This window comes from Lissotriton helveticus, chromosome 7 (assembly GCF_964261635.1).
Source record: "Lissotriton helveticus chromosome 7, aLisHel1.1, whole genome shotgun sequence".
Taxonomy (NCBI): Eukaryota; Metazoa; Chordata; class Amphibia; order Caudata; family Salamandridae; genus Lissotriton; species Lissotriton helveticus.
Genome location: NC_136068.1, coordinates 1,313,093,556 through 1,313,111,790, shown reverse-complemented (window position 1 = coordinate 1,313,111,790; position 18,235 = coordinate 1,313,093,556). Strand labels below are relative to the sequence as shown.

At 45.6% G+C, this 18,235-nt stretch overlaps 1 protein-coding gene across 1 annotated transcript in view; it reads right to left on the bottom strand.

Moving 5' to 3' along the window:
• MFSD11 (major facilitator superfamily domain containing 11) overlaps positions 1 to 18,235 on the bottom strand; it is a 182,141-nt gene that overhangs the window by 161,355 nt on the left and 2,551 nt on the right. Inside the window, exon 3 of the mRNA XM_078654620.1 lies at positions 1,146 to 1,201. Coding sequence (XP_078510746.1) covers positions 1,146 to 1,201 — 56 coding nt within the window. The remainder of the gene's footprint in view (positions 1 to 1,145; positions 1,202 to 18,235) is intronic.

Sequence of the window (18,235 nt, the reverse complement as noted above, 5' to 3'; positions counted from 1 at the left end):
TTCAGGACTGGCTGCGCAGTTTAGCCTATTGCAAGGTTAATGCGGAGAACTATGCTAGCATCACACCCTCTACGTCCCACCCCAAATTTATATGGGGCCCATTTCGGAGATATTTGGAAGCAACTAAGCAGGCCTCAAATTCTCAATCAGAAAAAAGGTATTGTGCCTGAGGGAGTGGGGTGATTATATCATAATTATTAACGCATATGTCGAGGGCAACAATAGGTGGTGTTGTGTTACTGTATGCCTACACTGAAGGTAAATGAGAAGATGGGAATCACACACATCTGAGACATGCACGGGGAGTGGACTAGTGATAGGGCCATTTGGGTAAGATATTTACTGTCATGATGTGTAATTGTAGTAGACGTGCCAACTACACCTGTAATTGTACTATCAAGATAGACATGTAGAACTTGCAAAGTGAATGTTTATGATAAGATGGACGTGGTGACTTATTTGCAACATTTGTATGTGCTACATACTGGAAACTTTGCAACATTTGTATGTGCTACATACTGGAAAAATAAAGTTTAAAAAAAACAAAAAAACATCTTGATGCCTCAGAGGAGTTCTTTTTAACTTGCAAAATTCAGTTCCTTCAACCCCAAAAACACTAACATCTTCATCCAAAGTGTTATACATGCATGTGGGCTGCACATGAAAAAAAACTGTGTACCTGCATATAGAAATGATTAATTCACATTTGTAAAGTGAATACTCTGATATTATTATCACATTGTAATGCCCTTTGTTAATCAATGTATGACTTTCCAAAAATGTCTATAGAATGAATGGAATAAGCCTTGTTTGGTAGAGCGAGGATCCTTGCCCAATATATCAAATGGATAAAACAGAGACGGTCAATACACTTTATCAAATGAATAAAACGGAGACGGTCAATGCAGCTCCACTCGCAGACAAACTCTTACAAATAATGTGCGTGCATCAAAAAGGATGCCTTCACTTAAACACTCATACACACAGATATTGTCACTGTGAAACAAACACACCTAAGGGTAAGCATAATGTAGGTTAGGATAACCAATAATCAAAAACAATGTGTGCACACTTCAGTACTGTCAAGCACAATAAAGATAAGGAAGGCTAGCATAAGTTTAAAAAAGAACAAAAAAACACCATACCTGGTATAGCCACTGCCATGAAAATCTGTGCTGTTGAGGTTGGAGATCACAGTTTGCTGTTCGGAAGACACAGGAAATTAGTATGACCGCCATTTTATCTACATTTTGAGTGCTTTAAGGTAAAGCTCATCAGGGTAGAAGAAGCTTTACACAGTCCTGACGGAACATGGTTGAAGTTAAGTCACATTGAAAGTTTGAGGTAGTTGCTGATAGTGTGTGGGAAGATCTGCGTTAAAATACTCAACTACTTTACACCAGCTTCCGTTTATATATCTTTGTAGCACAGTCTCTCTGCGGACCTGGCTAGACAGTCAGCATGTTTTTCATTGCAACTTGGTGCAACATAAGTGCTGCACAATGGTCATTTGGCGGTAAAAGATGAAAAGGGGTACATTAATTGACAGAGTACTCACCCATAATATTCATTACTCCAATTACCATTCCTTTTTAGGTCTCGCGCCTGCGATGCATATGGCGAAGCCATATGCCATCGCGCAGGCGCGTTACTATTGTTGCCTGGTCTGCTTCCCAGGAGACAGGAGACTGTCACGCGCACGCTCAGAAAAGCGATCGAAGCAGGCCGCGAGCGCGCGTTCCCAATCTCCTGTCTCTCTGGGAAGCACACAAGCAAGGCCAGCAAGCCCCGCCAAGGCATCACGAGCATATCCCACGTGGGCGCCTACCACGAGGACAACCGCAGCAGCAGGGCAAGTGTATATGTGATGGTGACCTCAGTGGAGGCTCGCCGTCTCCGGCGGCTGCTGCGCGTGGGGCCGGACGGCGGCCGCTGCTCCTGGACTGCCGGCCCTCGCTGGACTTCCTGTGCTCCAGCGCTGTGTTTTTATCATTTGCTTTCTGTTTGTTTATTTTATGGATTATTATATTTTAGTCTGCTTTCTTATTATTTTTCTGAAGCCTGTACAGCGTCGCACTGTCGATCGGAATAAAAACTGCGCACTCTAAATGTTAAACAGAATAGATTCTGTTTCCCTCTTTCAGTGAGCCCCTCACCTCCATGATGAGGGAGGCTTAGAATGCCAGTTGCGAGCGGAATGCGTCACGCGTAGCAACAAGCAGCCCCAATACACATCACAGACTGATCCCATCACCTCTCTGTGATTTCCAAGCCCAGACTCCTCGCAGCTGCGGACGGCGCCCGGGCCTCATTTCCAATCCCTTCACTTGCAAATCAGCTTCCATTTCCTCTGCGCTTCCCTCGAACACCTCCGATTGCTGACTCCCTCCCACCTGAGGCGGGATCTGTGCCGCTCACACAACTCACAGAATATACAATCTCTGCACGTTTTATATTACTTTATTACAGGTCTTCAAAAGCAGAAAATACACCCGATGGCGCGGAATGTATTTCGGGGGCCCATACAGCAGGCTGCAACAAAGAGAATGCATTTTTATCGAAAACAACTGGAGTTTTCCATTTTGTATCTGTTCATGAACCATGGTCCCACTACAAGAATCGACAAGCATTGGTAAAGCCAATAGGTCTGGCTTTAACGTGCCAACACATGTAAACATCGCGTTCACTAAAGCAGTTTACATGTGTTACATTCACAAATACTTTTAATAACATTTAACGCTTGTTGGGCTGGTCTCTTTGATGTGCTTTTGTGGGCCGCTGATTGCTGGATCAGGTGACAGGTGATGGCTCTCGAAGGCATGAATCTGCATCAACCAGGCTTGTGATGCGTGTAGAGTTAAACCCTCGGCATGTAGAAGTAGCTCCTTCACAGCTTTGGAATATTCATGGGAGTTTACTGGACGTAGCGTGGTGGGGTTTTTAGGGGAATGTCTACTGACACGTTGCAACCTAATTGCCACGCTGTGTGGAGATTCAGTTGCAGTGACCGCAAACCTCTACATTTAATTAACTCTGGATTTGTGGTCTCTGCCACTCCCATGGGTTGTGGGCACCTTCATTACTGGGCTAAGTCTTCTGTACAAGCCGCCATTGCTAGTAAGTGTCCCTTTAAGGAACATCATTGTTTGAGGGGGAGAGGGTCTAGAAAGGTCTCTGGTACCTTCTAGGCCAGCAGGAAATTTTTTTTTTTCTTAAATGTTTTTTATAGCCTTAATTTTTTCAATATTCAGTGGATATACAATTATGAGCATGTGGTCAGATGGGATCCGGAGATGCCTCACTCGTCGCCACCACAACATCAATCTGTGCAACCATTCAACAACAACTAGTTCAAATATGTTCTCTCAATGTTTCAAGCTTTATTACAAATGTCACAAAAAGATGTTAATATTTCACTTCTGTTCTTGGATTTTCATCACAATAAAATACACTAAACATAATCTTCACAAAAGTTATTTACAAAAGTTTAACCTATTGCCATTATAAATCACAATAACTTTCATTTAAGTATTAATTATTAAAAAAATTAAGACATTGTTATTTGTAATATCAATACATTTAAGTCACGTAAATACAACACATATTGCATTACAAATGCTATAGGTGTCACATTTGCGAAAGTTAAAACTATTGGCATTGTGAATGACAAAGCTATTAATTTAGCTATTTTCAAAACCAACACATAAATAAAATATTAGTCATTTACAATACCAATAGCTCAAACTTTCCTGATGCGAGACCTATTGCATTGCAAATGCTTGTTCTTACAGTATTTATTTTATAACGTGTTTCACATCCCATTCCGGCACCAGGTAACCAAGTTAAAACAAAGAACCCTGCCTCTCTCCTGGATTACCTGGGACTCCTTCCAAAATAGAGGGATGCCAGTCCCGCCTTACAGCCTCTTATCTCCAAGGGCTGGCGATACATGTTGTAAAAAGGAGAGAGAGATTCGGGCATAACTACTTGTTAGGATGGGTAACTGAAGAAATGAACATTACTCGTAAGCAATCTGCACATTACCTCCTCAACCCTACCTTGCACACTCTTAACTCTATGAGAAAATACATGAGAATCACTGGATCCAAACAAAAGACACAAACTCTCATAAAAATGCAACACATCTATTTATGAAATACTATAGTATTACTTGTGAAGTAACTAGTTGGAATCACTGCTGGCAGCACGCTGGTTCCAAAGTCCTGAGCTTTCTAGTCCTTCACATCCCTGTCATAAACACCAGAATTTACATATAGACTAACAAAAACTAAATCCAAAGTACAGGCAGCTTCAGTCACATCTAAAAGAAGCCAAACATCTTTCTCTTTAGAAGGAAGATTTAAAAACAGGAAGAAAAAGGATTTTCTAGTATAGATGAAATGCTGAAATTAACTTAGGTTGAAAAGCAGGCCATAAACCCAAGATCAAACTGACAAATAAAATATCACGTAAGCATCCAGGACTCACAAAGAGGCTAGTTTACGAAGCCAGCAAGATAAAGTAAGAACATCGCAAACCTAGCTTTTCAGTGTCAAAAAGTTAAGAGCCACTTGTTCTACAGGTTCAAAGTGTGTAAGTTGTAGAGCTGTAAGAAGCAAAGAAAGGCCCAGACAGAAGTACCAATTTCACATGAGCCCCCTGAAAGAAAGAAAAACATTTCAGGAGTCTTGCACCCAACTCATCAATTTTGGAAATTTCTCCCCATAGAATCATACCATCAAGTGAACTCGGAGAATAGACACTAAAAATTCCGAGTCAAACCTATCCTGAAGAAATTGTAACACCCACCTGGGTCGATAATTGCATGGATTCAAATCACAGGTTTGATATCATCAGAGGGATCGCGAGTGGTGATCATAGTCTAAACATGTTAAACCCCTGCATGACTGCTCAATGGAAGCAGCAAAGGTATTGAAAGATCTTGGTGGTCACCCGCAAGGACTCCGGGATCAATATGTCCCAGTCCCACCATCCCTCTTTAAATAAAACTGGATTTCCCCAATACCCCCTATGGTTGGAGTACTCTTCAAACTTCCCTAACCTCTCTAGCAGGGGATTCAAGGACACCTCTGGTTCCATAACATACAGTAGATCATCATTTGCATATAAAGAAATCTTCTCCGTCTGCCATGGCCCCAGGACGTCACCATTTCCAAGGCCCGGTCCCAGTAAGCCAGTGGTTCTATGCAGAGCACAAGTAAGAGGGGACAGTAGTCAGCCCTGTTTGGTTCCCTGCCCCAACAAGAATGGCGCAGAGGTCATTCCATTCATCCTCACTGCAGCCTTAGGCTTGGCGTACAGAAGGCCCACCAAACCACAAAACAGCCGGCCAAAACCCAACCGCCGTAGCACAGCAAGGAGGTAAGGCCAGTGAATCGCATCAAATGCCTTTACTGTGTCAGTGGAGATAGCCGACTGGGGCAAGGAAGGTCCCATCCAGCCAACTGTGCAGGCATCTGATGATGTCTCGTTGACCGACATGGTATGAATCTCGTCTGGTCGTGATGGATCAGAGCAGGTATCACTTCTTTCAATCTACATACCAAGATCGCAGCACGGAGCTCAATCTCGACATTCAACAGAGAAATAGGGTGGTAAGAGCTGCGCATTTTTCCACTTACAACCTTTATATACAACTCTTAAACTACAGGGGGTCTGGGGGCGCTGGATTTAGAGCTTTATTACCGGATTGCGCAGGCCTCACATACCCATGGTTGGGTCCATGGTCCACCGACCTCCCTCATCTCTAGATAGAAAGAGTTGCGGGCTCCCCCTGACCCCTTACCTCGTTTTCCTTACTAAAGAGCCGCTCAGGCGCAGTGGAGTTCTTGAATAAGTGAATTCCACGGTCCATGCTTGGCATATTCTCCTCAAACTATATTCTGGTGCACAATTATATTCGCCCGGAATGCGCATAGAGTGGTGTCAGTGGTTCGCTCTTAGCTCAGAACGCGGCACTATACGCTCAATGAATGATCTAGGTATTTGTGAGATGGGAGATCTCTTCAAGGGAGGATGGGTGGTGACATGGGAGGAGGCGGTGGCGGTATTGACGATTCCCTCTGCACTAATACAATTCCATTTCTTTAGGACTCACCATGCTATGCGCACTGTCCTGGGAGATGAGCTGGCTGAACCCCTGGAGATCCCAGATGATCCATACTATTGTGCTCCCAATCTCCTATTAAGTTAGACTCGCAGCTTTATGCCTCTGCTTTATAAACTAGGACGAGCTCTTACACGAAGGCGCGACTGGCCTGGCAGGCGGACATAGGGTCACCACTCACGGATGGTATTACTGCTCTGCGGTTACGCGCAAGGCATCTCTGAATGGTCGTCACCGGCTAGCACATTTCAAGTTCTTGAACAGGGTTCATTATACACCAGAGCGGCTACCCAGATTTGGGTTGCAGGATCATGACAACTGTGAACGGTGTGACACACCGGGGGCCGTTTTTTTCCACCTAGCTTGGCAATGCCCCCCTGTTGAGGAATTCTGGAATCAGATTTTTAAGTTGTTAAACGACATTATGGGTCTTTCGCTTGTTCCGGACCCCGTCATGGCGTTGCTGGGGTACACAAAGCCATTACGCAAGAATGTTCGTAAGCTAATAACTATTGGTCTTCTTGCTAAATGACAATTAGCAATAAGGTGGATGTGGGGGCCAGTACCTACAGTCGAGGAGTGGGGAAAAGACATGGTGTATTGTAATACCCAATCGGACGTTTATAATGAACTGCTTTCACCCAGCAGCCGGCCATTACGTTTTTGGAGTCTATTTAGGCAACATCACTTATCCCATCAGGGTAATGAAGAAGAGCAGGGTTGATGATATCTGACAGGTCAATTTTTTTTTTTTTGCGCAGCCCTACTTGGGGAACTCTGATACTATCGACATACCCTATTGGGGCGGTGACTTTCCTTTTTACACGGATTCTCAGTCAACGTATATGGTAGGATGAGTGGTCCTTTTTTTTTTTCTTTTCTCCTTATCTTCGTTGTATCAATGTGACCCAGCGGCATAGTAATGATGTAACAGCTAATTATGTGATCTGTTTTATTTTGACAGATTGTATCTTTTGCTTAGTTATTGCTTTTCATTTCTCTCTTCTTTATGTTAAAATCCAATAAAGAAATTCTCAGGAAGTATCTCTTCCTCCTCCCTGTGTGGTCAAGATTCATAAAAGGCCTGATAATATCTCGCAAACTGACAAAACTGTCTCCTCCATTTGGGTAAGCCAATGGCCCCAGTGCTAGATATTATTTCTCTCACCATCTGGCTGCCTCTCCCCTTTGGGACAGCCACACCAGGAGGCATTTTGCCTCGTCACCTGCATTGTATATTTTGTGCTGCACCACAAAGTAATGATAGCAAGCCACCTCCGCTAGTAAACTGCCGTACTCTAATCTGGTCGTCTCCAGGAGCTGGCACGTTGCCTCCTCTGGGCTGTGTGCCAGAGGGCTCTCTAGGAGCCATAATACAGTCAAAGAGCAAGTTCTCTACCTGCACAGATCATATTGTGCACTAAGTCACTAATTGATAGAAAACTGACAACACAGTCCATAAATGTGATCACACCACATATGGATTAACAAAGTTATCAAGAGATTTTTTTTATTAATTATTAGTTCATCAAATTAGGTTTTTTAAATATATGTGAAGATACAATATTCATAAAGCACATCCCACACCACATTCAATCAAAGCATCAAACATCCAAATTAATTACCACACATACTCACCCGTCCAACAATATCAGGGATTCTATAATACAATATTCATAAATAGATACAGATGAACGAGTCCCCCAAAACAGGAGGTATTATTCACCTTGCACAGAGTATCAGTGTAACTAAATGGAGAATGAGGAATAAGAACATAAGAGTCAGCTAAACAGTGACATAATAAGTGTAATTCATATCCATGAAGTGATAAATGTTTCTCAGAGGGGGGGGGGGAATTCAGTCATAAAGCTCCACGTTGCTAATCCAGTGTGATGCGCTTTTCGGTGTTAGACCCCAATGTGGATCTCACCTTCCTCAGGGCGTATGAACCGAACAAACTGATGGTGGGACATGCCTGGAATTAAAGGCCACTTCAACAGAATGAATCAGAAGAGAAGAACTGAATAACCACAAGAAAGACGTTCATTACATTTGAGAAACACATCACGCAGACGAGAGCTCGTGAGTTAAACTAACTAAAGCTCGGTAAAAGTCCCTTGCAAGCTAATGTAGAACGAAGGTTTCACCGTGCCAAATAACACAACTTATTAAGGAAGTCTCCGTGAGCTGCAAACGTGAAAGTTTTAGCACATTAAGCAAAAACCACAGCTTTCAGAGCTGTTTTATGAAATAATATAAAGGCAGAGAAGTCCTTAGTTAAGCATTCCCGGCTGAAACAAAAAGATAAAGAAGACTAAACGGACATAAAAAACACACTAGTGCCCAGAAACCTACATTTCTGTAAAAAATCAAGAGCCCTGATGAGTCCGCATATTTAATATCAGAGACTTGAAACGCGTTGGCTTTATTTTGATTTGTGATACGAACATGGAGGAACTATGAATGTAATTCTTGTCAGGATATAGAGAAAAAATCCCATGTATTTGACATTAGTATTTTTTCCCCGTGTTTGCTCATTTCTTTATGTGTTCTTAACTGAAACGCAGAAACATATAACATTTGTTGAATGAGATAATATCTATATATGTAATAGGATTTTGATATAAGACTTCTAAGACATTAGGATGTTTGGTTTATGGTTTTTGCACATGAATGTTCATTTAGATTGTGTATCTAAAACACAATTTTGTTCTTTAATGTTTTGTTAATTATATGTACACAAGTTTTTTTCTGTATATAGACATCACTGTCTTTTTCTGTTCCAAAGATGCAACAAAGAATTTTAAAAAAAGTTGAAGGAAAAGGTATAAATAAAGTACCAGATCATATAAAAGAAATAGTTTGGTCTAGCGCTAATTTAAGACGCAAAACCAACACAGGTCCTGGCCCACTTCTTTGCTACACATGGAAGTAAAGACAGGCACACAACTGGTGACACAGGAATATCAGCAAGAGCAGATATTCCGAGTTGCAGAGCCACAGGATTTATGCAGCAGACTGAAATGCTTGACCACGGTGAAAAACAGAGGAGATCCTGCACATCAGAAGCAATTCTAAAACTGCTTTGCGTCAGCTAAAGATAGATGAAGTTCTGCGGCGGATCAAAGCGGGATGAAAAACATCCGAGATATGCTAATAGTGGTGGAATGAGTGAAGAGTCCCACCACTGAGGGCGTTAAGATCCCCTAACTAAGAGAACAAGCATTTGCAATGCAATAGGTCTCGCATTAGGAAAGTTTGAGCTATTGGTATTGTAAATGACACATTTTTCATTTATGTGTTGGTTTTGAAAATAGCGAAATTAATAGCTTTGTCATTTAGAATGCCAATAGTTATAACTTTTGCAAATGGGACACCTATAGCATTTGTAATGCAATATGTGTTGTATTTACGTGACTTGAATGTATTGCTATTACAAATAACAATGGCTTTCAATTGTTTTAAATAATTAATACTTAAATAAAAGTTATTGTAATTTATAATGGCAATAGCTTAAACTTTTGTAAATAACTTTTGTGAAGATTATGTTCAATGTATTTTATTGTGACGAAAATCCAAAAACAGAAGTGAAATATTAACATATTTTTGTGACATTTGTAATAAAGCATGAAACATTGAGAGAACATATTTGAACCAGTTGTTGTTGAATGGTTGCACAGATTGATGCTGTGGGGGCGCTGAGTGGTGCTGTGGTGCTGAGTGATGCTGTGGTAGCGCATAGTGATGTTGTGGTGCCCCTGAGTGATGTTGTGGTTGTGCTGAGTGATGCTGTGGTGATGCGATGGATAGAGTGATGGCGATAGATAGATAGCGTGAGCGCGATAGATAGAGGGAGGGCGATAGATAGAGTGAGGGCGATAGATAGAGTGAGGGCGATAGATAGATAGAGTGAGGGCGATAGATAGATAGAGTGAGGGCGATAGATAGATAGAGTGAGGGCGATAGATAGAGTCAGGGCGATAGAGTGAGGGCAATAGAGAGAGATAGAGTGAGTGCAATAGATAGATAGTTGTGTGTGTGGTGTGTGTGGGGTTGTCTCTGTGGGGTTGTGTGTGGTTTTGTGTGTGGTTGTGTGTGTGGTTGTGTGCGTGGTTGTGTGCGTGGTTGTGTGCGTGGGGTTGTGTGTGTGGGGTTGTGTGTGTGGGGTTGTGTGTGTGGGGTTGTGTGTGGGGTTGTGTGTGTGTGGTTGTGTGGTTGTGTGTGTGCTTGTGGTTGTGTGTGTGCGCATGTGGTTGTGTGCGTATGGCTATGTGCGTGTGGTTGTGTGCGTGGGGTTGTGTGTGTGGGGTTGTGTGCGTGGGGTTGTGTGCGTGGGGTTGTGTGCGTGGGGTTGTGTGTGTGGGGGGTAGTGTGTGTGGGGGGTAGTGTGTGTGGGGGGTAGTGTGTGTGGGGGGTAGTGTGTGTGGGGGGTAGTGTGTGTGGGGGGTAGTGTGTGTGGGGGGTAGTGTGTGGGGGGTAGTGTGTGGGGGGTAGTGTGTGGGGGGTAGTGTGTGGGGGGGTAGTGTGTGGGGGGGGTAGTGTGTGGTGGGGGTAGTGTGTGGGGTTGTGGGTGTGGGGGGTGCGTGGGTTTGGGGTGTGCGTGGGGTGGGTGTGCGTGGGGTGGGTGTGCGTGGGGGGTTGTGTGTGGAGGGGTTGTGTGGGGGGTTGTGTGTGTGTGGGGTTGTGTGCGTGTGGGGTTGTGTGCGTGTGGGGTTGTGTGTGTGTGGGGTTGTGTGTGGGGGGTTGTGTGTGGGGGGTTGTGTGTGGGGGGTTGTGTGTGGGGGATTGTGTGTGGGGGTTGTGTGTGGGGGTTGTGTGTGGGGGTTGTGTGTGGGGGTTGTGTGTGGGGGGGTTGTGTGTGGGGGGTTGTGTGTGGGGGGTTGTGTGTGGGGGGTTGTGTGTGGGGGGTTGTGTGTGGGGTTGTGTGTGTGGGGTTGTGTGTGTGGGGTTGTGTGTGTGGGGTTGTGTGTGGGGTTGTGTGTGTGGGGTTGTGTGTGGGGTTGTGTGTGGGGTTGTGTGTGGTTGTGTGTGTGGTTGTGTGTGTGCTTGTGGTTGTGTGCATGTGGTTGTGTGCGTGTGGTTGTGTGCGTGTGGTTGTGTGCGTGTGGTTGTGTGCGTGTGGTTGTGTGCGTGGGGTTGTGTGCGTGGGGTTGTGTGTGTGTGGGGTTTTGTGTGGGGGGGTTTGTGTGTGTGGGGTTGTGTTTGTGGGGTTGTGTGTGGGGGGGGTTGTGTGTGTGGGGGGTTGTGTGTGTGGGGGGTTGTGTGTATGGGGGGTTGTGTGTGTGGGGGGTTGTGTGTGTGTGTGGGGGGTAGTGTGTGGGGGGGTAGTGTGTGGGGGGTTTGTGTGTGGGGGATGTGTGTGTGAGGGTTGTGGGGGGGGTGGGGTGTGTCTGTGGGGTGGGTGTGCGTGGGGTGGGTGTGTGTGGGGGGTTGTGTGTGGGGGGTTGTGTGGGGGGTTGTGTGTGTGGGGGGTTGTGTGTGTGTGGGGTTGTGTGTGGGGGGTTGTGTGTGGTTGTGTGTGGGGTTGTGTGTGAGGTTTGTGTGTGTGGGGTTGTGTGTGGGGTTGTGTGTGTGGTTGTGTGTGTGGTTGTGTGTGGGGTTGTGGGGTTGTGTGTGGGGTTGTGGGGTTGTGTGTCTGGTTGTGTGTGTGGTTGTGGTTGTGTGGTTGTGTGCGTGTGGTTGTGTGCATGTGGTTGTGTGTGTGTGGGGTTTTGTGTGTGTGGGGTTGTGTGTGTGTGGGGTTTTGTGTGTGTGGGGTTTTGTGTGTGTGGGGTTGTGTGTGTGTGGGGTTTTGTGTGTGTGGGGTTGTGTGTGTGGGGGGTTGCGTGTGTGGGGGGTTGCGTGTGTGGGGGGTTGCGTGTGTGGGGGGTTGCATGTGTGGGGGGTTGCGTGTGTGGGGGGTTGCGTGTGTGTGGGGGGTAGTGTGTGGGGGGTAGTGTGTGGGGGGTAGTGTGTGGGGGGTAGTGTGTGGGGGGTAGTGTGTGGGGGGTAGTGTGTGGGGGGTAGTGTGTGGGTGGGTAGTGTGTGGGGGTAGTGTGCGGGGGGTAGTGTGTGGGGGGTTTGTGTGTGGGGGGTTTGTGTGTGGGGGGGTTTGTGTGTGGGGGGTTTGTGTGTGGGGGGTTTGTGTGTGGGGGGTTGTGTGGGGATGTGTGTGTGGGGGTTGTGGGTGTGTGTGGGGGGGGTGGGGTGTGTCTGTGGGGTGGGTGTGCGTGGGGTGGGTGTGCGTGGGGTGGGTGTGTGTGGGGGTTGTGTGTGGGGGGGTTGTGTGGGGGGGTTGTGTGTGTGTGGGGTTGTGTGTGTGTGGGGTTGTGTGTGTGTGGGGTTGTGTGTGTGTGGGGTTGTGTGTGGGGGGGTAGTGGGGGGGTTGTGTGTGGGGGGGTTGTGTGTGTGGGGGGTTGTGTGTGTGTGTGGGGGGTTGTGTGTGTGTGTGGGGGGCTGTGTGTTTAGAGTTGTGTGTGTGTGTGGGGGGGGGTTGTGTGTGTGGTTGTGTGTGTGTGTGGGGGGGTTGTGTGTGGGGGGTTGAATTATCATTTAACTTGCAACCGAGCAGCTTCTGTTCACAAGCTTGAAAGCAGCAGTTACATAAATCGGGAGCTGCAGCATGCCCATGGCTCGCCAGTGCATGTTGCAAATGAAACGAAGCATAATGTGTTCGGATCGCATTACAAAGAAAGGCAATAAAAACACAGGGTGGTAAATTAGGTATGTGGGCAACCTCGAAGACGTTCTTCTCCCCTTATCCCTCTACTGCATGCATCCCTGGTGAAGGCTGATAGGTGTTTTGTTACCTAGCAGCGGAAATTAACAACTCTTTGTGCAAAAATCAGATGCTAGCCCTGCCAAATTCTTCTCGTGGCTTCCCGGGTCCGCAATTAAGGAATGCAAATAATCGCGTCTAATGCAAGAAAATGACTCAAATTACCTGGTGTCATGGTGTAGATTTGCAAAGTTCTGTTTTTTACACCTATCTTTCATATCATAAGGTGACCACCTAGTGCCTGTATTTACTTAAGAGTGAAACTGGTATATAACACTATTAACACATAATGGCATTTTCTTCTGGTGTAATTATTGACTGCTTTCTACCATTTTGTCAGGAAAAGCGCCGCTGCCAAATTTGAATTTTCTTTTGCTTTTAGTTCCAAATTGTTTGATCCATTTAAGTATCAAACGTCTTTTATGTATGCTCATTTATGCTTGAGTTCAAGATACAGCGATAAAAGTATTATTAAAATAACTCAAAGCAGAGGAAGATAAATGATTTAATGTTAAAAGCCTTGCACAGAAAATGCTAATGTATCAGTTTTTCATTCCTAAAGAGATAGTCCACGCTCTCAAGTCGGCGTGTTATCTGGTTCCAAAGGCAACACATTTATCATAGTTTATTCCAGTATATTCTCCTCTTACCATGTTGATTATCGCTGTATAAACAGCGTCTGGCATTTCCTCCAGTCAGGCGGTGGAGAGTTTAGAGCTGGCGCGGATATGGAGTCGAGAACCACGGCTCAGCATTAGTGCAGTGAAGGGCCTTTAGTCTCAGTACACACTATCTCGGAAGAGGTCCCGTGTTAAAAACATTCCGCTAAATATGAGGCTAATGGGCCACTTATTGAAATGTATCTGTTAGGTCGGGAAAGTCCAAATGTCTTAATGTTCAGCAGCAAAAGAGAAGTGTGACTTGCAATGCAGCCGCAGCAGAACGCACTTTCACGTAAAAAGCTGCATTTAAACATCAGAAGAGGTCAGCGTTAAACTACTTTCAAAAGTGATCTTTATAGCTCATGTTTACAAAAGGAAGTCACGGGGGAAGCGTTCCCAAGACTTAGAAGTTAATAGCAGAAGGCTTGGCTGGCTACCAAATGGAAACGTACCCGATGATAACCTCGCTAGCCACTTGCCAATATTTAAGTGGCCTGATGGGGTCAGTGCCTGCATCATTTATGGCATTTCTCCTTGGAAACCAGCCCGGGCATTTGCATAAGGCCAAAACCAGAGAGAGTGAGCAAGAAACAAACTCCGCCGGATGACTCAGAGGCCACACGACATGACACCAGTGATATGAAGAGTAAAACAGAATGAGAGCGACATCGGCAGTGACATGCAGTGGGGTGGTTGTGTCTGACAACTCGCACCTAATTCAACAGTGAATCTCTAAAGTAAACAAGCAGGAAGTGGGGATAAGGGAGCGGGTGGCATTCTTATCATGGAAAAGAAGCAGGAAGTGGGATAAGGGAGGGGTGGCAAATGGTGAGCAATTTCGCTGCCGCTTTGATGTTCTCAGTGGCCGACCGGCTAACTGAGAACATCAAAGCGGCCGCGAAATTGCTCCCAAAGCTGCAGGCGGACAAATGGTGCGTGCGCCCGGAGCACATGCACTGTGCCCGATCCGCCTGCAGTCTTTGGGAGCATTTTTAAAAGTCCCTTACTAAAATCTCGCAGATCAACGCATGCGCGTTAGATCAGCGAGACCTTAAAACATATCGGCAGCTGCGGCATTTCAGCCGAATCTGGTAAATAAATAGCAGGGGGCACACACACGGTAACAGTGCTCCAGAGCCTTCACGGAGAATAGATGGGCGCTCAGCAGGATGGCCGGTAGAAAACCAGTTAATCTAAACCTCTCTAGGAACCATACATGCCCTTCTAGCTCAATCACTTTAGCCTATCTGTCCCTCTTTTTAGGGCCTATTATTGTCTGTAGTCTGTCTCAAAGGGACGCTTTCTAGGGCTCCATACTACCCCGGGCAAGTCCACCGAGTCGGTTTTCCTTAAAATGCACTGTTGTGTTAGCTCAAATCTGTATAACCGTGGTTGGGTCCCGCAAGTCCCATGCATTGAGGCGCCACTGGGGGTTACCAGAAGGAACGGTGGTTTCCATAGTAATCAGTAGGGGTGAGTGGTCAGAAATTCCCCAGGCCAGTTAATCTACCCCTGCAATGGGAGGAGTCAGACGAGCCAGGACAAGCAGTGAGTTCAGCTGGGAGAATGTCCCATGGGCACCAGAGCAACAGGAATAGGCCACGTCAGTGGAATGTGTTAGCATCCAGATGTCCACATGCCCCAGTACCCAAGAGATTCGCCAATCGTGTTCGGGGTTGGGGTAATTTGGCGCGATCTTGGTCTTGACCTGTCCACGCTTTGGAGCAACAAGTCATTTCAGTCACTCCCAACAAAGGAATTGCATGGCCTGCCTCGAACAGCATAGGACCTCAATTATCCATCCCCGCCTGCTGGAGTCTTGAGGGGGCATATAGATTGTGTAGCCTTGGTCCCCAGGATCCCGAACACCTTCCAATCAGTGTCCACCCATTTTGTGACCAGAAGGGGGGTTGGGCTCTTTCTCACCAGGACCGCTATCCCTGTGAGCCTGTAGTGTACCCAGCATGGCCCAGTGACACATAGTGGGCTTGACCCAGAATGACTCCAACAGCTAGTTGGCTGGCCTCTTAATCAGAAGCCTCTGGGACAGAACAGGCTTCCAACTAACTTGAACCCAGCACGTAGACTCTGCCTTCTGCGAGTCGCCATCCCAAGTGGTACCACCCCAGTCCTGGACCCTTGGAAGTGGGCCTGAAGGTGCTCTGCTAGCTCATCTGTCGATTTAGCAGAACTAACGCATCACCTCCGAAGCGGGGAACATCTCCTGAAGAACCAACGCATTGCCTTTGCTGCTCAACGCCTCACCCTCTGAACCATCGCATTGCCTCTGCTGCATGGACTTCCTGAATGCAAGGAGATCCACTTGCCCATTGTAGCCATTCGAAACGCTGCTGTGCGACGCATCTCCACGCAGAGACATCGCCTCGCACAATGCAGTCCATCAGAAATGGTCCTGAGCGACGCATCTCCACGCAAGAACATCGCATTTCACAGCTTCCCGGAACCGCTGCTGCACGGCGCATCTCCTCGTCTGGATTTTGGATCACCACAGCTGTGTGACGAATTGCCGATGCAAGACTCCACATCTATTCACAACCAGGATTAAGGTACTGTGTTACCAGCGGGCCTAAGTGGGTCCCTGTAGCTGGCCTGCGCTCCATAACTGGTGATCTGAACTTGTGACTGTCACCAGATAGCCAAAGTTGGCGCTTTGTGGCGCCATTTTCACTAAAATCTTATGCCTCTCCGGTTCTACTGATTGGATTTTTGGTGTTTTAGTCTCGATGTATTTATTATTAAAACGTATTCTATTTTTTCGGATTTGGTGTTGGATTCTTCTTGTGTTTTGCATTCACGTTATTAATGTTTGAAGTGCTGCATAAATACTTAACACATTGTCTCCAAGCTAAGCCTGATTGCTCTGAGCCAAGTTACCAGAGGGTTGAGCACAGGTTAACTTGGGGTTGGCTCATGATTTCACCCTGACAAGGACTGTGGTTGCTGCTGGAGAATGGTTTCATCCCCCCCCCCCCCAAACCAGTAACAATTTCTTAAAGAGAATGAATCAGCTAATCACTCAGATATAGATGAATAAAGATCTCAGCATTGTGTTCCATTGTTATCAAAGGAGCAGGACCTTGGTAAAAGACCCTTGGAGATAGCTTTAGGCCAAATGGTAGTACCTAAAACTGACATTGGAACACTCCACACAAAACTGCAGGAACTATTGCTGGGATGGGTGAAGTGTAGATAAGCATCCTGCATATCTATGGATGTACAGGACGAACCAACAGAACAATCTTTTGTAATGTGTTCATCTTGAAATTTACTGATTTTATGCAACTGTTTCAGATTGATAATAGGACTAGTTTCTCCTAAAATCTTCGAAACCAAAAACAGCAAGGAGTGAACCGCTTGGTCATTTATTAGAGGGGAGGGGCTGGACTTACAGCTGTTTTCTGTATCAATTCTAAAATCCACTGAAAAAGAGTCTGCTGCCTGGATTGAGCTGTTGGCCGAGGAGTGGGCCCAATGCTTGAATCGTGAGAAGCAGAGGCTTCCAAATATTTATACACAAGGTCAGCCACTGCAACCTTGTGAGTAACCACTGATGAATTTCATGCCAGATTGGTTAATAGAGAATCCAGATTTAGGAAGGAAGTAACATCTAATTCACTCTTAGCAAAAAAGTAGAGCCCGGTAAGAAAGCAGAGCAAGGATGTATTTTCCAAGTTCTTTCATTAACGTGAGTAAACATCTTAGTTTACAGACAGGCAGTTTAGAATAAGAAGTATCAAAAATTGTTTAAACATCTTTTTGCTGGTCATAGCATCCTCTTTTTGTAGCTGAAGATTATCTGCCAAATAATTCTAGACAGATCAAAGTGCTCCACACGCTTGCCTCTAGGGCAGGCTCAAAGTCAAGAGTTAAATCCTCTTTGTATCCACAGGAAGGTCAGGATCAAGAAGGGACCTTCTGAAAAGAACCAAATGATGGCATGGAAGCCAGAAATCTTTTATGACAATGGAGCCCTTTTATATCTGTGTGGGGCCTCTGTCAGGGAAAGATTTGTGGCTTGAATCTGAATGTCTGGATCAGGAGGAGAAAATAAAAAACAAAATCAACCCTTGTACATTTCTTAGCGCCATCATCTCCACCTGAGGAAGAATGATACTTGACTTTTCAAAATCAAAGGTAACAAATGCACTGAACCTTGAAAAGAAAGTCCTTTAAATATCATCTAACTCAGGTCTGTGGGTAGCCATCTCAATGCCTGACAAAAGGGAGGCAGTGACACAGTGCTGAGTACTGACTGGGTCAAGAGCAAGTTCGCAGAGGTAATGCAATCTCACTACACAAACGTCCATGCAGGTATGTTAAAACAGGTCCTCACATATTCCTATTGTTCCAGCTCTTTTGAAATAATTACTGTAACTAACTATAATCTCAAATTGATCAATGCAGATCAACCCATCGTCCGTCTTCTTCCTCCCAATGCTCATGACTGAGGTGGGCTCACATTGCTACATTCTGAAAATGAAGTTCCGCCCACCTACTTGGGGTGTTATAAATGGAGTTGACTTTCCCAGAATTTTCTATGCATTAGCCAGTCTCCAAAGTTAGGTAGAGGATTTGGATGCAAGGCATTCAGTCCACACCCAGGTGCCATGCATTGAGGTAATACAACAAGAACAAAGCAGGACACATTGAGCTCTTAAGAGTTTGTAG